Source organism: Nelumbo nucifera, chromosome 1, assembly GCF_055504915.1.
Source record: "Nelumbo nucifera cultivar China Antique chromosome 1, China Antique-T2T, whole genome shotgun sequence".
NCBI lineage: Eukaryota > Viridiplantae > Streptophyta > Magnoliopsida > Proteales > Nelumbonaceae > Nelumbo > Nelumbo nucifera.
The window spans coordinates 118571423-118589615 of NC_142649.1; the positions used below are offsets into that span (position 1 = coordinate 118571423).

Here is an 18193-nt window from a genome sequence, read left to right on the forward strand (position 1 = left end):
GTCCAATGGCGCCACCGACATGAAGACTGAAGACCAAAAAGGGAGGTGAGAGAAAGAGAGCGACGGTGAGAAGGACGAAGAGTTCGCGTCGTCGTCTCCATCTCTCTCTCTCTCTCACACACAGGTGACAGGAAACGGCAAAAGTCGATGTAATTCCAGGTTGGTTCATGGATGATAACAGAGTGAAGTATCAAGATTAGAGAATCCAATAAATGTTTCACGAAGGTGATCGGACGGTCAAACGAGCCCCAACCAGCAAACAATTCATAAATGTGGACCAAGTAGGGGCAAGGGCCCATGGCCCAGTCCTGGAGCTGGATATGGTGGTTGAGTTGCAGTAACGTGCGTGCAATGTTCCTTCTCTGTCAGCCGTCACCCACCCACCCACCTTTTACCAATTGCAAGGACGTAACCCCAACACGACACCCCTTTGGCCTTAGCTTCATGAGAACTCACAAGGATTGATTCCGGAATATTCTGTTTTTTTTAATTTGTAAGTTGGGAACTTGGAACAATTTGCAAAGGATTGGGTTTGTCTGGCTGTGCCTGAGCCCGCCGTCTTGACCCAATGATTATTCAATTTAGGATAATTCTCATACCATCTCCCTTCCACCAAAGGGATTCACCTCTCTCTCTCTCTCTTTCTCTCATCAATTTGTTTGGCCCGAGTTGGCATTTGACACTGCTAACTTAAAATATGGCGCCACCAGTGCCTTCAAAGCTGCTTCTAGTATTAGTTAATATTATGGTGTGATCTAAGAAAATTAATTATCTACTGGTCATTATATCACAGAGATTGCAATTCATGGATTTTGGCCCCACACCTCCTAATTGGAGGGGGTGCAAAGTGCCCATCTCAACTAATGGGTCTTCTGCTGACCACAACACATTGCTGGCCACACTCACCTAGTCACACGTTGGTATTATCGGTGATATAAAGAAACAGGAGATGTTCCTATTTCCTAATATGCAGGAACATCCATTGTGCAACAGCAAATTGGGAAATAAAAGTTCAACCCCATTTTATCTAATCCATTAGACTTGAGAGCAAGAAAAAAAAAAAAAAAGATTTATCTCAAGTTTCTTTTTATCTCAACGATTCAAAGAGAGAAGTGATAGTAGTTATCAATTTATTAATTGGATTGGTTTAATGTGGGGAAAAACCATTCAAGGTCATAGGTTACCATCCAAGTTCTAACCGCCTTGAATTTCTTCCTTGGTACTGAAATAGTAAGCACCCCCAACCCTAATCCTCTATTGTGCTAATCTAAGATGGTGCATGTGTATCACAATTGGACCAGCACTGAGAGAAGGCAACAAAATGCATCAAAAATTAAACAATACCGCCAATGAAGTTCTCCATTGTTTGGAAGAAAAGTTTACCGTCCTAGACGCTTATTAGGGTTGCACTAGTTTCAAGGGAGTAAAGCTTAAAAAGACCATCAACATCTTATGCGGTTACGCCCCAAGGCTTCATCCTATCTCATCTCCTCGTACCCACCCCAACCTCCCTACTAACCACCGCTAACGATTTCTAAGTTGGCTCTAACCGGATAAAGTGCTCTCCTCATTTCATGTTACTCCGCCTTAATGATTCTTGCCATGTTGCCAGCCATTGACAACTCACACTCACCAAACATTTGGAGAAAGAAAAAACAAGATATTATCCAAGGTGTTGGATTCATTGAATTCAATAAACCATGGATATTTTCAGGACTCACCCTCTTTTTATCTAATCTGTGACAGTGAGACCTAAAAATTAATGGTCCTCATGTACCCAGAGCCGTTGTTTTACATATAGGGCATAAATTCTTATGCATTAGCCATTGCTTAATGCAAGCTGTGTGAAAGTCGTGTCCGCAATCCAGTGTCCCTAAATCTTCACCGCCGACATATTCTTCCTGAAATAACAACGGTCAGGTTTAACATCAGCTAAATAAACCAAATGGAGAGAACACAAACAAACACTTAAATCAACCCTCACCTGACAGATACAGCATGGCTCAACCTCTGAAGGAGTTACAATTGTCATAGATAAATACTTTCGCTGCTTCAGACACTTCAAAATGGTTTCTTCACTTAACCCAGTGCTCACATTGCCAATACGCTCTTCCAATGCCAATAATTCCTGAGATTCCACTTCTTGAGTTAAGAAACCTCCACTTATGAATAACAGCTAAATAGTAGCTCAAGGATCTTTTTAATATTTATTCCTATTGTTTCCATATACCTCATAAGACATGTTATCAACATCAAGCCGCATATCTCTGTGCCTATCATGCAAATCAGCCACTCCATAAAATACCGACTGGTCAAGGATCAAAACATCCTGGAACATCGTAAAAGCATATCTGAGTGAAATAGGAAGACATATTTTTTAGCACCTACGAAAGGAGTAGACACTAGACAGTGATAGATGAAAAGAAACAAGGGCTAGTATTCATTTCACAGTTGAAATGACGAAATATAGTTTGACCAGTTTATTGGATGTATTACTCAAAACGGTTTTATAAGAGGTCCAACTGCAACTTGGGCAGGCTTGGGTAGGGTTGTTGTCAAATTTTAAATCGGGCCAGCCTGAACCGCTGAAGCCCAAAGCAGTGTAAAATGTTACTTGGGCCAATCTGAGATGCAGAAAGCCAACAAGCATTCAAGCATTCAAGCATTGAAGAATCATAAGCACACCATTCTGAGATGCATTGAAGAATCATAAGCCAACAATCTGAGATGCAGAAAGCCAACAAGCATTCAGCATTCAAGCATTGAAGAATCATAAGCACACCATAAGAGTTCAATCTAACCTCAAATCTTAAGCCCTCACCCCTACGAACAAGGTCTAAGACGCTGCGTAACTGCTGCAGAAAATGAAGGAAATGTCAGTTCCAATTCAATGCTTTTATTACCAAAAATAAACAAATCCAACAAGCATCTCCTAAATGTAGATCATTTCCAGTCACAGACTTCATCCCACCAAATCCTGTGCAGCATGGCAAAATTCTTTGGATGCTTACAAGCATTCAAAACACAATCACAAATAAAAGGATCTTAAGATTAGTAGAATTCAGAAGAATCCCCTCTAGACTCGTTGCCTTGGTTCCTTCAGTAAGATGGCCCTAACCTACCTAAGCCAAAACAAAACAAAAGTATTGACAGCTTCTACAAAATATATCAAAGAACTTGGAATTTAAGCAAACAGTGCTACCAAGTCACCAGGACAAATTGAATTTTCAAGTTGATATAACACATTTGGTCCCAGTGATTAATTGCTCCACACAACCGATCAATTCTCCTTTTCTGATGCCCTTCAGAGAAAGGATTTAAGCCTCAATATAGCTCCTCCTATCTTCATATTCGGCAGCAAAGACTTAATTAGAAAACAATGATGATGGACCAAACTGTGCCCAACCATACCTCTCAACATAAAAGTTATTATAGAGACTGTGGCCCCCCTTCTTATGCCCATGAAAATATAAACAGTTTCTGGCATTGGGTAAACAGGCAAAAACTTTGCTGTATGATCAGAATCCTTGCTTGGCTGTCATCAACCCCACTACCTCTCCAAACCAGTATTTTAAAGGCACAAGGGACATTTTGTGCCTGAGGTGCGAGGCACAAGGCAAGGTGCGCACATTTTCAAAGCAAAGCATAAAACTACAAAAAAGAAAAGCTAAAAAATTTTTAAAAATGCAAAAAATAAAAATAAAAATGCCATAAATTCAAAAAAAAAAGTTCAAAAACAAATAAAAATATAATAAATGTTTAAAAAACCTACTATCTCGGATTAAAATCATGTAAACCATATTTAAAATGAAAATCATAACATGTAAAACGTATTCAAGCATGTAAAACTCTTAATCTCTTTTCTTTTCTTTTTCTTTTTTTTGCAGTTGAACAAGATATCCTAAATGTGGTTGAAACCAGGAATCATTTCTTTTTTCACTAAACAACCCAAACACCTAAGCATCCTAGTCAGTTAATCAGTTCCTCAGGCCAATTAACAAGCAATTTACCTAACCTTCAAATCAATTAAAAAGCAGCAAGTTAGCAACACGGGGTGATGATTCATTCAGACATTTCCTTCATTTCTGGTAGTACAGTATAATTAGTAATAATGCACCCATGCTGATATTTGCAAGTAAAAAAAACCATACTTGTGTGCTGTGCTCAAGTCAGTGAAATTCAATTTCATGCTATGACCCCAAATACCTGTACAAAGGGGTCATGTTGTATAGGATACTTTTATTTTTAGTGTAAATTGTGTATCTGCCATAGTTTTCAAGGAGCCAAGGCGAGGCTAGGCGACAGGGGGGCGCCTTGTCGCCTAGGCGATGGATTTTTTTTTATGTAGAAAACATAGATCCTAGGGTAGTTCCCTAGGTACCATAGTCGTATTTCCTTAATAATTATTCATAATTTTCATAAGAAAAGTATAGAGATCATGTTAAAGCATAGAAAATCAACATATTCATAAGAAGAAAAATAAGGAAAAGCAAATTCAAAAAATATAGGGGCTGAGCCCTTATTTTTGTTATAGGAAAAGAAGAAAAGAAAAAGTAGTAGTAGAAAATGTGTTGATTAGATAAAATTTTAAGTTCTTCCTTATTGGTTCAGGTTTTAAAGTCTTTGAGGGTTTAATACAGCATTTAGCAATGTTTGCATTGACTAAACCCTAACAAATAAGAAAATAATAAAAAGAAATTAGTATATAAACACACAAAATAAATATTTTAGTTTAATAGTACCTATTTTATAATTATAATGTCAAAAAATAAAGAATAAAAAACTATTTTACAATACATAGTACAAAAATGCTTGGCGATTAGGCAAGGCGAGCCCCAAAGGGCGCCTTGTTGCCTAGGCGTCACCTTGACAACTATGGTATCAGCTACCATACTGCAGCCATGTCCTTGCATTATCTGGGCAATGTAGATTCCAACCACAGTGCCAATTCTTGTTACTATATTTATAGTCAACAACCTTGCTACTATTGTAACTTCATTGGCTTCACTTTTGTGTATAAATTTTATGCAAATAATTTTCTGCCTTGACATTCATAACATCGATTGTGCTAGAGAAGTTCAAAAGAATCAGCAATCTTCAAAAGCAGCCACTTCAATGGGACCTGAAAATGCCCCAACATGTTCCCCTTGTCACCCTCTATCCATGCACAAGTTTCAGCCCACAAGCTCGAGATATGTCCAAAAAACCCATTTTTTAATGAAAAAACGTGGAAGTTTTATAACTTTAATATCTCTTCAACAAAAGCTCTGATAAATTTCACCAAAGAGGTCAGGCATGTACAAGGGAACCAAATGCAAAACCAATCTAGAGGCCCCCCATCTAATGGGTGCCAGACTGCCAGCGTTTAAATGAATATATCTGATATCAGTTAATAATTACTTTTACTTTATATTAAATTACAATAAAAATTATAGAAAATAACAAAAAGTGATAGTAAATTAGAAAAAAAAAACCAACATCTACATACATCCATATAACTTTATTTAATTTCTTCACAATACAGGATTTATTTATTTATTTCCCCACTAAAAAAAGAGAAAACTATATGCATACACTGATCAAAAAAATAGTATATGCATACATGCATATGGGCTCATATCTACCATGACAAACATTTCAGGACAAAATCAAACTTGCATGTTGCAACAGTACAAAAGTTGTAGAAAAATAAAAACACAGTAATATGGGTGTCTTCAATTGCAAGAAACAGAATTGGTGGTTAAGTTGCAGTAGTACTATTAATTATCAAAAATAATTGTAGTAATGCTATTGTACTGAACCAAGTTTACCATACAATGGGCAGTAGATTCCACCACACATATATGTTACACCAAATGTACAAGTATGAAGTAATGCAAAAAAACAGGCACTCAGCACAGAGAAAATGACTTTGGGGTTACTCAACACCCTAAACCGGATCTCCTATACAAAATATACTACTGACAAAGCCCGCACTTGGATCAAGTACTACCCTTGCAAGGCTGTTTGCCACAGGTACTTCATTATATAGAAACACAATAAATTGAGGTGCTCATTCTGGAATCCAGTACCTTGTCTTCCTGAATTAATAATCCCCTTCAGTACATATTCTCTAACAAGTAAAGATCAATAAAGATCACAAGTCCAAGCCCCAATATCAAAGTTAGAAGCTATGCACTTAAAGTGCCATCTTAACTAGATGGTCCAGAATACAGTCAAAGTTACCTTTTCCATAAGGAAAACCTCGCCGGTTCTCACTATGCAAGAATCACATCACTGGAGCTGTCTCTAAATGCGTCTTCAACAACAAATGGGCCTGGGACACCCAGTAGACATCAATCAAAGTTTAATTTGATGGAGTTCACACCAGAGGGGAAATCGATGTTTGCACTCTTTACCCAAGGTAACAAACATTTGATAATGTTTCTATCTTTCTAAGTTTTCATTAGTTTAAATTATTTTAATCTGTCTTAATCAGTTTACATTTTTTGGTAAGCATCTATTATCATCAATAACCACCTAATGGAACGCAGAGTTTACATAAAAACCAAAATTTGAACATTTGTTTTCTATAACTTGAGAACCTGTTTGCTAGAAATTATCTCACATTGTGGATGCAATAGAACAAGATCCTTTTTGGGGACCAAGAATAAGATCAAAGTGTATGCATTAATTGTAATGGAACAAGAATCAAGTAGAGATTATCAAACAGGACAATTCAATAAAAAAAAAAAATTATAAAACAAAGCAATCCTATGATTTTTCTCTTTTTGACTGATTGGAAGTGAGTCCAGTCATTTATCAAGAGTAATAGATGAACTGTCCCTGAAGTATTTTTTATCAGCAGTCTGTTTCCTCATTTGATGCATCAAGCCAGTAACAATAAGATAGCTAATTAGACTCAATTTCAGAAGAAAATTTTGTGATGTTTGAATACAGAAAATCATGGTATGAGATAACCTTTTCTGATGCATAAAACTACTGCTATGGTAGTCAATAAGAATGATACTGGACTTTGAAACTTGAAAACACCTGTTGATACTTTAAAAGGAATTTTTATACGATGAAATTTCGATTCCAATGTCAGAAAATATAATAAACCAGGCAAGCAGAGAAATTGGCACAAATGTGGCAAAACACCAAAGGTTTTTGAACAAACCTCAGATACTAGCCTACTTCTCCCTTCACTGGCTGCAGCCAAAGTTCGCAATGAAAACGGAACCCCAACAACACCATCACCTTGTCTATCTATCCAGAATGCTGACCTTGGATGTGGCTGATGATGTCCCTGGTGAGTGGATCCAGATAAAGGCACCAACTCTTGTGAAGATGCACCAGGCCCTGAACGCAGTGGTGGGAAATTGCTGCTCTGGCTCCCTGACTCAGAACCAGCAGAAGGAAACAAGGATCGGCGGACAAGTTCAGATAACCTTTGCGGATACTGAGTGGGGAAATTATGATGGACCCAGCTAGGAGGAGATGGATGAGCATTTGAACTTGATCCAATTCGAGAAGTAGAGGCAACATTCCCAGGAAGGCTTGTGCTTCCATTGGATAGACTCCAAGTTGTTGGATCTTGAACCAAATTTCTCATCTCAGTTACGGGTACAAACACAGGGTGTTCTGAAATATTCCTGGCAATGCTTCTTGAGTTTGCTTCTTCTCGTAATGCACTGCCTCTCTCTCCATGAATGGCAGAAGAATTTCCAACCCTTAAATTGGAAGCTCCATTCCATGGGAGGGGGTGCACGTTTCGCGGCAACCCAAGATTATGCATTACATGAGACTGGCCCTGTCCAGTTGCATTGGCTGAAGTAGCTGTATGCCTTGACTCCAAAGAATGACTAAACGGGACAAGTCTAGATGATTGGTGAGGTGACCAGAACTGAGAGCGCCTTATGTTACTCCCTGCTGACAATAGATTAGGCTGTATAGAATCATGTTGGTGTGCTGGATTTGTTCTCAAACGGAAATTTCTATGAGAACTTTCTGCATTTACAGCTGCACTTAAAACAGGATGGCTTTCAGATGCTACTCTCACACCAATACCAATTTCTGGGTTTAACCGTTCTGCTGGATTAACACCAGGAGGGCTCTCCCCAGGTGTAGATATACTCAAGCTGCCACTAGCATTATTATGAGCAGGAACAGCATGCCATGCACTGTTTTCAGCTCGCTGAAAGCAGCTTGGGTTTCCACTTAAGGAAGATGGACCAGAAGCTCCCTCAAGGGCCTTTCTTTTACAGGACAAACGCCGACCATCTAATGAACAACCTGGTCTCTCATCATTCTCTTCTGCCAAATACCCAGAACTTGCAGAAGTACTTCCAAAGGGATCAGCAGGACCACTAGAAGATGGGATTGGCTCATTTTCAAGTCCAGAAGACTTAAACATGTGTGAACATACACCACCTTCCATAACTTGACCACCAATGCTACTGCTTCCTACAAATCCTGCATTCAAGTTTAGATTCTGATGGATATCTTCAGAACTGGAACTCTGCAAAAACATAGACTCATTTGTAGCCTGATTACTATTGAGGTTTATATCAACATTACCAAGAGAAAGAATACCAGTTGTCTCATATCGCCTTTCTTCCAGCCTGGGTCCAGCTCCAGCACGGGAACTAAAGGAAGATGACCAACCATGTTCCATCTTAGTTTCATCACGCAGATTCCGAGTGTTCCCACTTGAGCTAGATTCACCGAGACTCCAGCCACTCAAGCTCTGCCCATCATGACTAACACCATTCCCATATGCAATATTGGTTTCGCTGGGAGATAATATATAATCTGGCAACCGGTTTTCCACTAACATATTATTCCAAAACAGCTGCTGGTCAATGTTGCTGTTACTGGAACTAGACCCATGGTCAAACTCAAAGGCTTCAGGAAAGGAATCCACAGTACTCCTCTGCCCTTGCATCAGAGCCAATTTTATTCAAAGTTCCCAAATTATTAATTGATCACGTACAAAACTTCCTTTTCTTTCAATAATTACGTACAGAGCTTCCTTCAAAGCCCTAGAATCATAAAATCTGCATTAAATATCAAAAAGAGATTGCATTGTTAGTCCTACAACTACAAATCCATTACAAAAGGAGAAGTATAGCAAAGCAACATAATTTCAAGTAAAACCATCTAATAGAAAGACCCACAGAAAAGAGAACAGAAAGATGAAAAGCATGTTTATAGAGTATGTGCTCTTAATATATTGATTAGGGGTGAATATCGTATTTGAAACTACAGAGCTCAAAGCCTTTATAAACAACTTCATGCACACAAAAGATGATTTAAAATTGCAAATAATTTAACAATAAATATGTTATGGGCCCGGGAACAGGATCGCGTCACGGGTCGGTCCATGGGGAAAAGCTCCTGTTTTCCCTTGTTCCTCCCCTTCCTAGCTGAACCTATCTTGGAGTCCTAGAGGGTGATTTGTCCAAGAGATCACCGAACTCTCCTTTTACTCCCTTTCTTGACTGGAAATTTGATATCCTCGTTCAATAATGGGGTCTCCTTAAATAGGAGATTACAAGAGTCCTAATCAAAGGGAGTCTCCTTGCTGAATAGGGAGACTTCCAGTTCTATCTTGCTAAGGATAAGATAAGCTAATCCTAATCTGATAAGCTACTAACAAGATAAGATAAGAGCAATAGAATAAGATAAGAACAAGCAAGATGATCTAATCTAATCTAGATAAGGCTGTTGTTGCCGAACTGGGTAGGATGAGAATCATTGAATCACTGCTGCTGCTGGCGGTGGGTCAGGTGCCTGTTGCTGCCAGTGGCGACGGTACGTTTTCCCAAGGAATGCGTCCATAACAAAATATGGTCACAGTGGACTAACAGTTTACACCTTTCTTCAGCTAGAACTCATAAACCAATAATTCCTCAGCAAATGTGCAGATTGAGATTTGCTGCACCTTTGAGTAAAAGGGATATTTCAGGATAAATGGAGTACTTAAATCATGTTTTCAGGGGAGGACCAGAAAAATGAATCTTCTGACTGGAGAAGGATAATACAAGAACACAATGTCTGGGACATCCTCTGCTTTTCTTCAAGACATAGGTGAGGTTCCATATATTCTTAGAGTACAAGGAATTTTTTTTGCTGGAAATATGGATATTCTCGATAAAGGAGGAGCTTACAAGTACTCAAGATATGATCGAACCTGTACACCTCAAATCACAAGGCTATGTTTGCTTCCAGTGCATAAACAACTATGTAGCATTCAAAAATTCCCTCTGACCAGTTCATGAATACAAACCAGTTTAATTCTGCACTGAGATTTTGTATTCCAACCAAACGGCTTTTGGTTGAAATGAGTCCAAACATGGATTCCAAGATTAAAATCCACCTTTTTTACATTAACCAACTATGAATGCAAAGTTTGTATCCAAAAAAATTTGATACAAACTTTGTATCAATTGTGAGTACAAACATGTTTTGGAAGTTGTGATAGCTGTCATTATCAACATACAAATGCATGCTCGCCAAACGCTTGCAAAACTAAACCAGAGTACATTTATCTATGGAACCAGTTTTTGCACTGCAAACAAATGCAGCCCAAAGAACATTGTTTGCAGTAAGATCCTAGAGCATTATTGAAATCAATGGTCCTCAAGACCAGCCTAAACTAATATTTTGTTTAGTGTTCTTTAAGATTTTCTACATTGGGTGGTGCACTTTACAATTAATGCACTTCTCACTTCTTAACTCCAATGAGTCTTCTAATCTAGGAACAGTGCATCTTGTCTATCTTATTGTTCACCCTTTTAAAAGCACAAGGGCCTTCTAGCACACAAGGCTGAGGCACAAGGTACAAGACATAAGGCAACGCATGCACTTTTTTGAAGCAATGCACAAACTTTTGAAAAACTATTAAAACAGTAATATAAAAAATGCAAAAAAAAAGTAATTAAAAGTCTTAAAAAGCCTGAGGGTGGGCCTTGGCACAACTGTTGGGTCGTTCCATTGCAACCTGGGTGACCAGGGTTCAAATCTTGGAAATAACCTCTCTGTACGTGCAGGGGTAAGGCTGCGTACATCTGTCCCTCCCCAGACCCCACAATCCCACATTGGCAGGAGCCTCATGCACAGGGCTGCCCTCTTACATGTTTTAAAAAACCTATCGACTCAAATTAAAATACATAAGAGTTAACACATAAAACATATCTAAAGTGAAACTGTGTTGGCAAAAGCAAACAAATGTGGATTGTACCAGTCACAGTGCTTTAACCACTCAACAATTCAAGCATATAAAACTTTCAATTTACAGATAGAAAAAGAGTGCATGAGATGATGAACAAAGCAGACTACACACAGGTTACAAAGGCATAGCTCTATCACTGTACAAGTTATCCATGTATAGATCAGATTTTGCTAAACTAGCTGCTACAGAGTTTAATTCCCTAGGAATCTAGCAAATATTTGCAGATAAGGATTTCAACATATCTCTAGCCTCATCCATATAGTGAGCCAATCTCCATGGTTCTCCTTCCTTCTCCCCAAGCCATTTTATCGTGAGTCTCCTTTGATAACTAACTCAGTCAAGCCTAGATTCTTGTAACACACAGTCCCATTAAAGCAGCTAAAATTCCAGCCATTGTGGAGTCTGCAGTCCCAATTGGTCCAATAAAAGCCCACATAGGGCATCCATCCCCCCTCCTAAACACACTACCAATTCCTGCTGCCCCCGGGTTTCAGATTGCACTTCCATCAAAGTACAGAGTCACATCTTTCTCCTCTCCTGATTGGGAGAGGCTTTTCACTCTTGAAGGACTGGGTGAGGAAAATAACAATTCCACCACATTTTGCTGAAGCTATTCAAAGTAATTCCTTTGAAACTCTCTGAATTCAGCACCCACAGATTGCACAAGTTATATGAGAAATCAGGTCGTTTCGTTTTTCCCAAACACCCCAAAGTACTGCTTGAGCCACTGTGAGCTAGTAAATTCTCCCCCTTCAACCTAATCCTCTCCCTTGCCATTTTCTTAAGAAATCTTCAATATTTTCTGGGAAAACCCAGCTGTAACCAACTAGGTTAATAAAGTAAAGCCAGATCTTCCTTATTACTGAACAATGTAAAAGAAGATGTTCAGCCAATTCACCATTACTGAGGCATAGCGTGCAAACATGGGGAGAGATGCCCAACCTTCTTTTCTGCTTCTTCTGTAATAAATCACAGGTGTTTATTCTTTTCAGGCAAGCCTCCCACACAAATAAAGAAACTCTAGGGAGGACTGAGGAGGATGTGAGTTATCCATACTCTTCTACAAGAGAACCCTGAGCTTGTGTCATCCAACACCAAGGCTCTGAAAAAGGAATTAGTTGTGAACTTACCGGCAGGATGGAGCTTCCAGATTCGTTTGCCTTGGTTAACATCTTGCATTCTGAATACTAGGAGATCGGTCATTAACCTCCATAGATGCCCCCCGAGGCAAGTCCAAAGTCCCTGTGAGGGGTCTCAGCCTCTCAGGCAATGCAGTCACACAAAGGATTAAGGATCACACTTTAGTTGTATTGTTGTTGCTTCTTTAGTGGGCAGTTTGCTATTTGAAATCCTATTTGCAAGGACTAAGGGCCTATTCGTTTGCTCTAAAGTCTGACATCTGAAAGTGCAATAATTACATTAAAAGGTATATTGGTATTGGTGAACTTTTCTTTCCTCTGAACTCTGAATGCAAAGAATGTTGTTCTAAACTCTGAATTCTGAATTCTGAAAATTATCAAATATCTATTTTGACCCCATATATTAGAGTTTTTGTTTGTCTTTTTGAGGGGTATCATTGGAAAACAAAAAGTTGTATGATTGCACTTTAAGAAATAAGAGATAAGAGGAAACGAACAACCATTTTTCTCTTAAAGTTAAAAGATTCCTCTTAAGAGATAAGAGTTAAAGAGGAAATGAACAGGCCCTAACACTTCAAGCATTTGAAAGGCCTTTGTTTTTGTTTATCTTAAAAGTAAATAGACCATTACTAGTGTAGAAATAGGAGATAAAAGGTAATTAAGAAGTTGATAACCATTACAAAGGTGTAAACCACATTAACCACAAAAAGGTGTATAATTGCACTTTAAGAGATAAGAGATAAGAGGAAACAAACAACAATTTTTCTCTTAAAGTTAAAAGATTCCTCTTATGAGATAAGAGTTAAGAGGAAACAAACAGGCCCTAACACTTCAAGCATTTGAAAGGTCTTTGTTTTTGTTTACCTTAAAAGTAAATACACCATTACTAGTGTAGAAATAGGAGACAAAAGGTAATTAAGAAGTTGATAACCATTACAAAGGTGTAAACCACATAAGAACATACAGAAAAAAAAAACAACAAAAAAGGCGCATGCTTGGGCCAAGGCACAAAGTACACCAAGCACACTTTTTAAAGGGGTTGCACCTATGTTCAGGTAAAGTGCATGCCTTGAAAATGCACCTCACCTACACACCTAGGTGCATCTGAGACATGCCTTCTAAAACAATGAGAGGGTTAAAGAGTAAGGATGTGGAATTCAAAACCAAGTAATAATATAATATACACGTAGGGAAGACTCAAATAGTTGGAGAATTTAGCAGCTTCAAATCTCATCACTTGGCATGTTGCATTGATAAATTGTAATATGGTCAGAACATTTTAAGAAATACAATCATCTGATGTAAGGCACATGCCTACATGCATGAAGACCAAATTGAACAAAAGCAAGGAAAAACTCAAAATGTGCATAAGTATGTACATGCATAACCCAGAGTCAATACATTTCATTACCCCACTCATCCATACAGAATGTATTCTGACAGCTTAAAAGAGCCGAAACTCAATTCAACTAAAGTCAACCAAACTCAACCTTAATCCCAACTATTTGGGGCCTGCTACATAAAACCTACCCTTCCTCCATGCTCTATCAAGAGTCATGTTTCCTCGCAAAAGACGACTTTAAATATTGTTTTTGAAGTTATCAATTGTAGAATGGATTGTGTAGGACAAATATTCTTGCACTGTAGATCTTGTGTTCACTTCTAGTTTGCTGTACATGTGTGCAATTAATCCAGAAATGCCATAAACAGCTTTTGTTTGTTTTGTTCTACATCACCATAAACCATCTCCAGACCTGGTTTGACAAACCTTTCTCATGGATTCTTGTGTAAGCAACTTGACAATTGAGCTGGAGTTAATAGCAATACATTGACCCATTGCACCCAAAAAAAAATGTAAAACAGATCATTAAAAACAAGTCTATTTGGGTCATAAAAGTTGACAATTATATATCTTTTATGTTTTGAGGTACATTACCATAAAGATCACACATAGGTTTTCCTTTAATTCCTTATGTTCGTGCTTCTTGACTATCATCCCTCTAATTCTTTAAACATGTAAACTTCTTTAGAACTGCCCATTTATATAGCTCTTAATAATGCATGCCCCTTCAGAACTATACCTTTTTTGCAAGTGGTCTTTATTGCGAAATGACAGAACCTACATATGGACCAGCTACAAAACCTAATTCAAGAAACCGTAGCACAATGAATTGCAGAAATACAAATAATTTTCCCACTCTGCCAGACAATTCTAGCAGTGGAAAAGAACGCTACTAGCCAAGGCTTGAAAGAAATCTCCTTAGTCAAGAAAACAGTACATAGTAATTTGGGTCTCGGGGCTCCTAATCCAAACCAGAAGAAAAATGATTACAAGGGAAGCAAGCAAATAAATTTAGAGTTTTCATCAGAAGAACAGACAAAGTTCGAGAATAGGAGAACAGTAAACTGGGTGAAAATATGGTTCCTCATGGATTCTAGTGGTATGACGCGGAAGATAAAAAGATCAAGTCCTCTTTTTTTTTCTCTAACTCGACACGGTCTCCATTCCATTTTGGCATTCCAACTGAACGCAGTCTCTGAGAACCTCTAACTTTCAGTTTTTTTCCAATATGCAAATATAAAAGGTCCTTTCTAGTAACGCCTCGGTCATCCGAGATGAAGAAAATTAATGCATCACCACAAACTTAAATCCTAGACAGGGGAAGAATGCATCCTGCTTGCCAAAACGCAGACTCTACAAAGGGTCAAGAATAACAGATTATGGTCAAGACATTCTACAGTAGCAGACGACCAATCAACGGTAGACAAAGAAACCATCCATGCGTGCATGCAGGAGTAACATCTATATCTTTTGCCTTTCCAAACTGGAAAACATCGTTACATCCACAAATCCAACTGATGAAGACGACAATAATTGAAAAAACGTAATCTCTATAATCGCCAAAGCCGCCCCTTGATATCGCGAAGCCAAAAGCCCCATTCATTCCGGACCAACTAGCACCGATGACAAACAAATCCAGAACGATGTAACATTATCATCAAGCAAAGCGAGTAACGAAGAGATCAAAACCCAGAAAAACTAAAAGAAAAAACTAAATTTGAGAACCCCGAGAAAGAAAGAATAGGAGAAGGAAGACCTCGGTGCAAACCCTAGATGAGTCGAGTTGGTCCATGCTTATCCTCTTCCAATTCCAAGAACAAAGAAAAAAAAAAAAAAAAAAAAAAAGAGAAGGAACAAAAAAGACAATTTTTTCCACAAAACTCCTACTATCACAGAATTATAATCCATTAGTTTGGCAAAAAAACGACCAAACAACCAATGAAGGATCAAAGAGCGTACCTGAGGAACGGAAGCGAAGGAAGATCCAAAGAAAAGATCGATCACCCGATCGGTCAATAGGCTGGTCGGTCGGTCATTTAAATTAAAATAAAAAAGGAATCCTTGAAAAAAACGAAGACATCTCTATGTTCTCTGTGTAAGGGAAGAAAAGCGCCTAAACAAAACCCAGTGATGAAATGAAAGGAACACTATCAAAAGAGAGGAAGAGGAGATGAAGATAGGAGAGGAGAAGGAGAGAGAGAGAGAGAGAGAGAGAGGATGGAAAAGTGAGGTGAGGTGAGGTGAGAAGGGACAGGAGAGAGTAAATAATTAATAAATTGTAATATAAACAAAGAAATGGGAACTCCCCGATATAATCAAATTTCCCTCTGATAGTGCTGAGAGATGTGAAATTTTAGCATTTAGCAATAGCTTAATGCCTTTTGCCTTAATAATAAACAAATAAATAAATCATGATAAAGAAAGGAAGAAAGAAAAAAAACCCACCCCAAGCTTTGTCTTGTTGGGACGCTGACCAATCAGGCTTATTAATAATAGGTGTATAGACACACAGAAAGCACGTCTGTCTCTCTTCCCAGTTGCAAGGCTGAAAAGGTTGTTCGAACGGGATTTGCACCGACTGAAGTCGATCTCTCTTCTCACCCCTTCACCCCATTCATCATTCCATTCTTTCTCGCTCTAAAATTAAATGAAAAAATTAAAAAAAGAAAAAGAAAAAGAAGCGATCCATCTCCCGATGCGCGCCGTAATCCCTCGCTACCCTTGCTCACGCCAAGCTCCTTTCTGCTGCCCGACCCTAGCTTTGTTTTTTTCTTCCCTCTTTGGTCTAAATTTCTGTAGCTCTCTTTCTAAATAAACCAGAGTCGTGGATTTGAATGTGATAGATAAATTAGTCTCAAGCTCCTTTGCTTTTTAGCCTTTTGCTCTGCTTTTCATTCATGCATCTCATTCGTGGGCCTGGGACTTGTTGGGGGATGACGGTAGTAGATACTAGATAGAGGCTTGGCTTGGCTTGGGCGCTTGGCTTGGCTTGGCTTAGATTGGTTTTGCCATTTTATCTTGTTTGTTTCATTTCAAGCCACAAACAAAAACTGGGTTCTCCCTCCTCAGTCCTCTCCTCTCTCGTCATGGCTTCTTCATAAATAACCATTGGCTGGGCCATATGATGGACTGACGACTTGTAGGGGGGGCAATGGTTGACAAACAGAACACCTACTCTAACCAAATACTTGTGCTGGGGTTGTTCGACCAAAATTTATTGTGGGAGTAAATATCTTGAGGCCGAGGGACATTTGTTGTACAGCAACCCAAAAGTTAGTCCAATCCCTTTGCGTGTCTTAACGTATATATATGGTCAGATTAAAAAGAAGGGAAGGATCCTTTGCAACTAATTAGGGATTAGACACGTGGAGACAATCCATTTGATGAGGCGCAGAGGGGTAACTCATTCCCCCATTGAATCACGCTTTCTCTTTCTTTTCTCATTTATTATATAATAAGTAAGATGGGAAAGTAATAAGAAACCCAAAATGGGTGCCCCATTTCATTTGGGAGTTGGGATCCTACCTTAACCTCAGCACCTTAGTCTCTTTTCAGTGGGTTTTCTGAAGTGCTTAAAGATATATCATATATACCACCCACAACCCACAAGGAAGAAAAATGAACGGTGGTAATAGAAGCCAGACATACGGGCTACTGGCTACAGCTAATTGCTTTCAGCCTTTCAGTAGCCAACTAGCCAAGTGGGGGAGTGAGAATCGGTTGTTGCCATTGCCAGACCCGTTCCTTTTTTTATTTGTTTACACTTCTTTTCATAATACAGGCAAACAGACCCTAAAAACCAGACAAGTAGACATGCATCACGGTGTGCCAGGTCAATGCCTAATAGGAAGTTGGGAATCATAAAAAGCATTTATTGTGATTCCAGTCTCTGATTGGACGTCCAATCCACATTGCATACGTTCGAAAATTGAAATCAACACTAAAACGTTGGATCCAACGGAGTTCCTTGCTTGGTTTGTCTGCGTAAAGGAATATAAAATTGTTAGATCACTGAGCTACGGATGATTAGAAAGCAGAAGGCTTTGGTCTTTGGTCGGAGTTCGCTTTCACTGCCTCACGGATCGGCCCAGTGGAATACAAGGAAGGCCACATAACCCATGTCATCATGTGAGGTACTAGATTCTTTCAAACACGGGAGACGTGGCTTCTGATCCACCCTTTCCTACTTCCTGTGCAAAAAGATTTTTCCTTGCATAGGGGTGAAAAAAATAATCGAAAAACCGAACCGATTCAAAAAACTGAACTCAAAAATCAGTTAATCGAATTGGTAAGTTCGGTTTCAGTTCGCTATTTTAAAAAAATCGAAGGTATCGGTTCGGTTTTACTTAACTAATATAGAAAACCGCCAGTTAACCAAATAAATCGATATACATATATTTATTTATTTATAAATTTTATTATATTTTTTTATAATATATATGTACACAAAGTTCGTAGAGCATCTCATCAAGAACAAAAACAATCGCTAGACCTAAT

General features: G+C 38.6%; 1 protein-coding gene across 10 annotated transcripts; it reads right to left on the reverse strand.

Annotated features, from left to right (window-relative positions):
• Positions 1–1663: 1663 nt before the first annotated feature.
• LOC104601742 (putative E3 ubiquitin-protein ligase HIP1) lies at positions 1664–16529 on the reverse strand. Of its 10 annotated transcripts, none has more exons than XM_088894022.1 (7): positions 16142–16519; positions 8560–9038; positions 7160–8454; positions 2802–2855; positions 2231–2329; positions 1985–2128; positions 1664–1901 (listed from the first exon to the last, which is right to left on the reverse strand). In XM_088894022.1, exons 2-7 carry the CDS (start codon positions 8924–8926, stop codon positions 1770–1772), a joined length of 2091 nt encoding a protein of 696 aa, XP_088750148.1. In that variant the 5' UTR covers positions 8927–9038; positions 16142–16519; the 3' UTR covers positions 1664–1769. The 10 variants fall into 10 exon arrangements, 9 of the variants coding, with proteins under 9 accessions (XP_088750148.1, XP_010263499.1, XP_010263498.1 ...); XM_010265197.3 differs by lacking the exon at positions 16142–16519 and adding an exon at positions 15656–16121 and having other exon boundaries at positions 7160–8445; positions 8575–9038; XM_010265196.3 differs by lacking the exon at positions 16142–16519 and adding an exon at positions 15656–16121 and having other exon boundaries at positions 8575–9038.
• Between the last annotated feature and the right edge of the window lie 1664 nt (positions 16530–18193).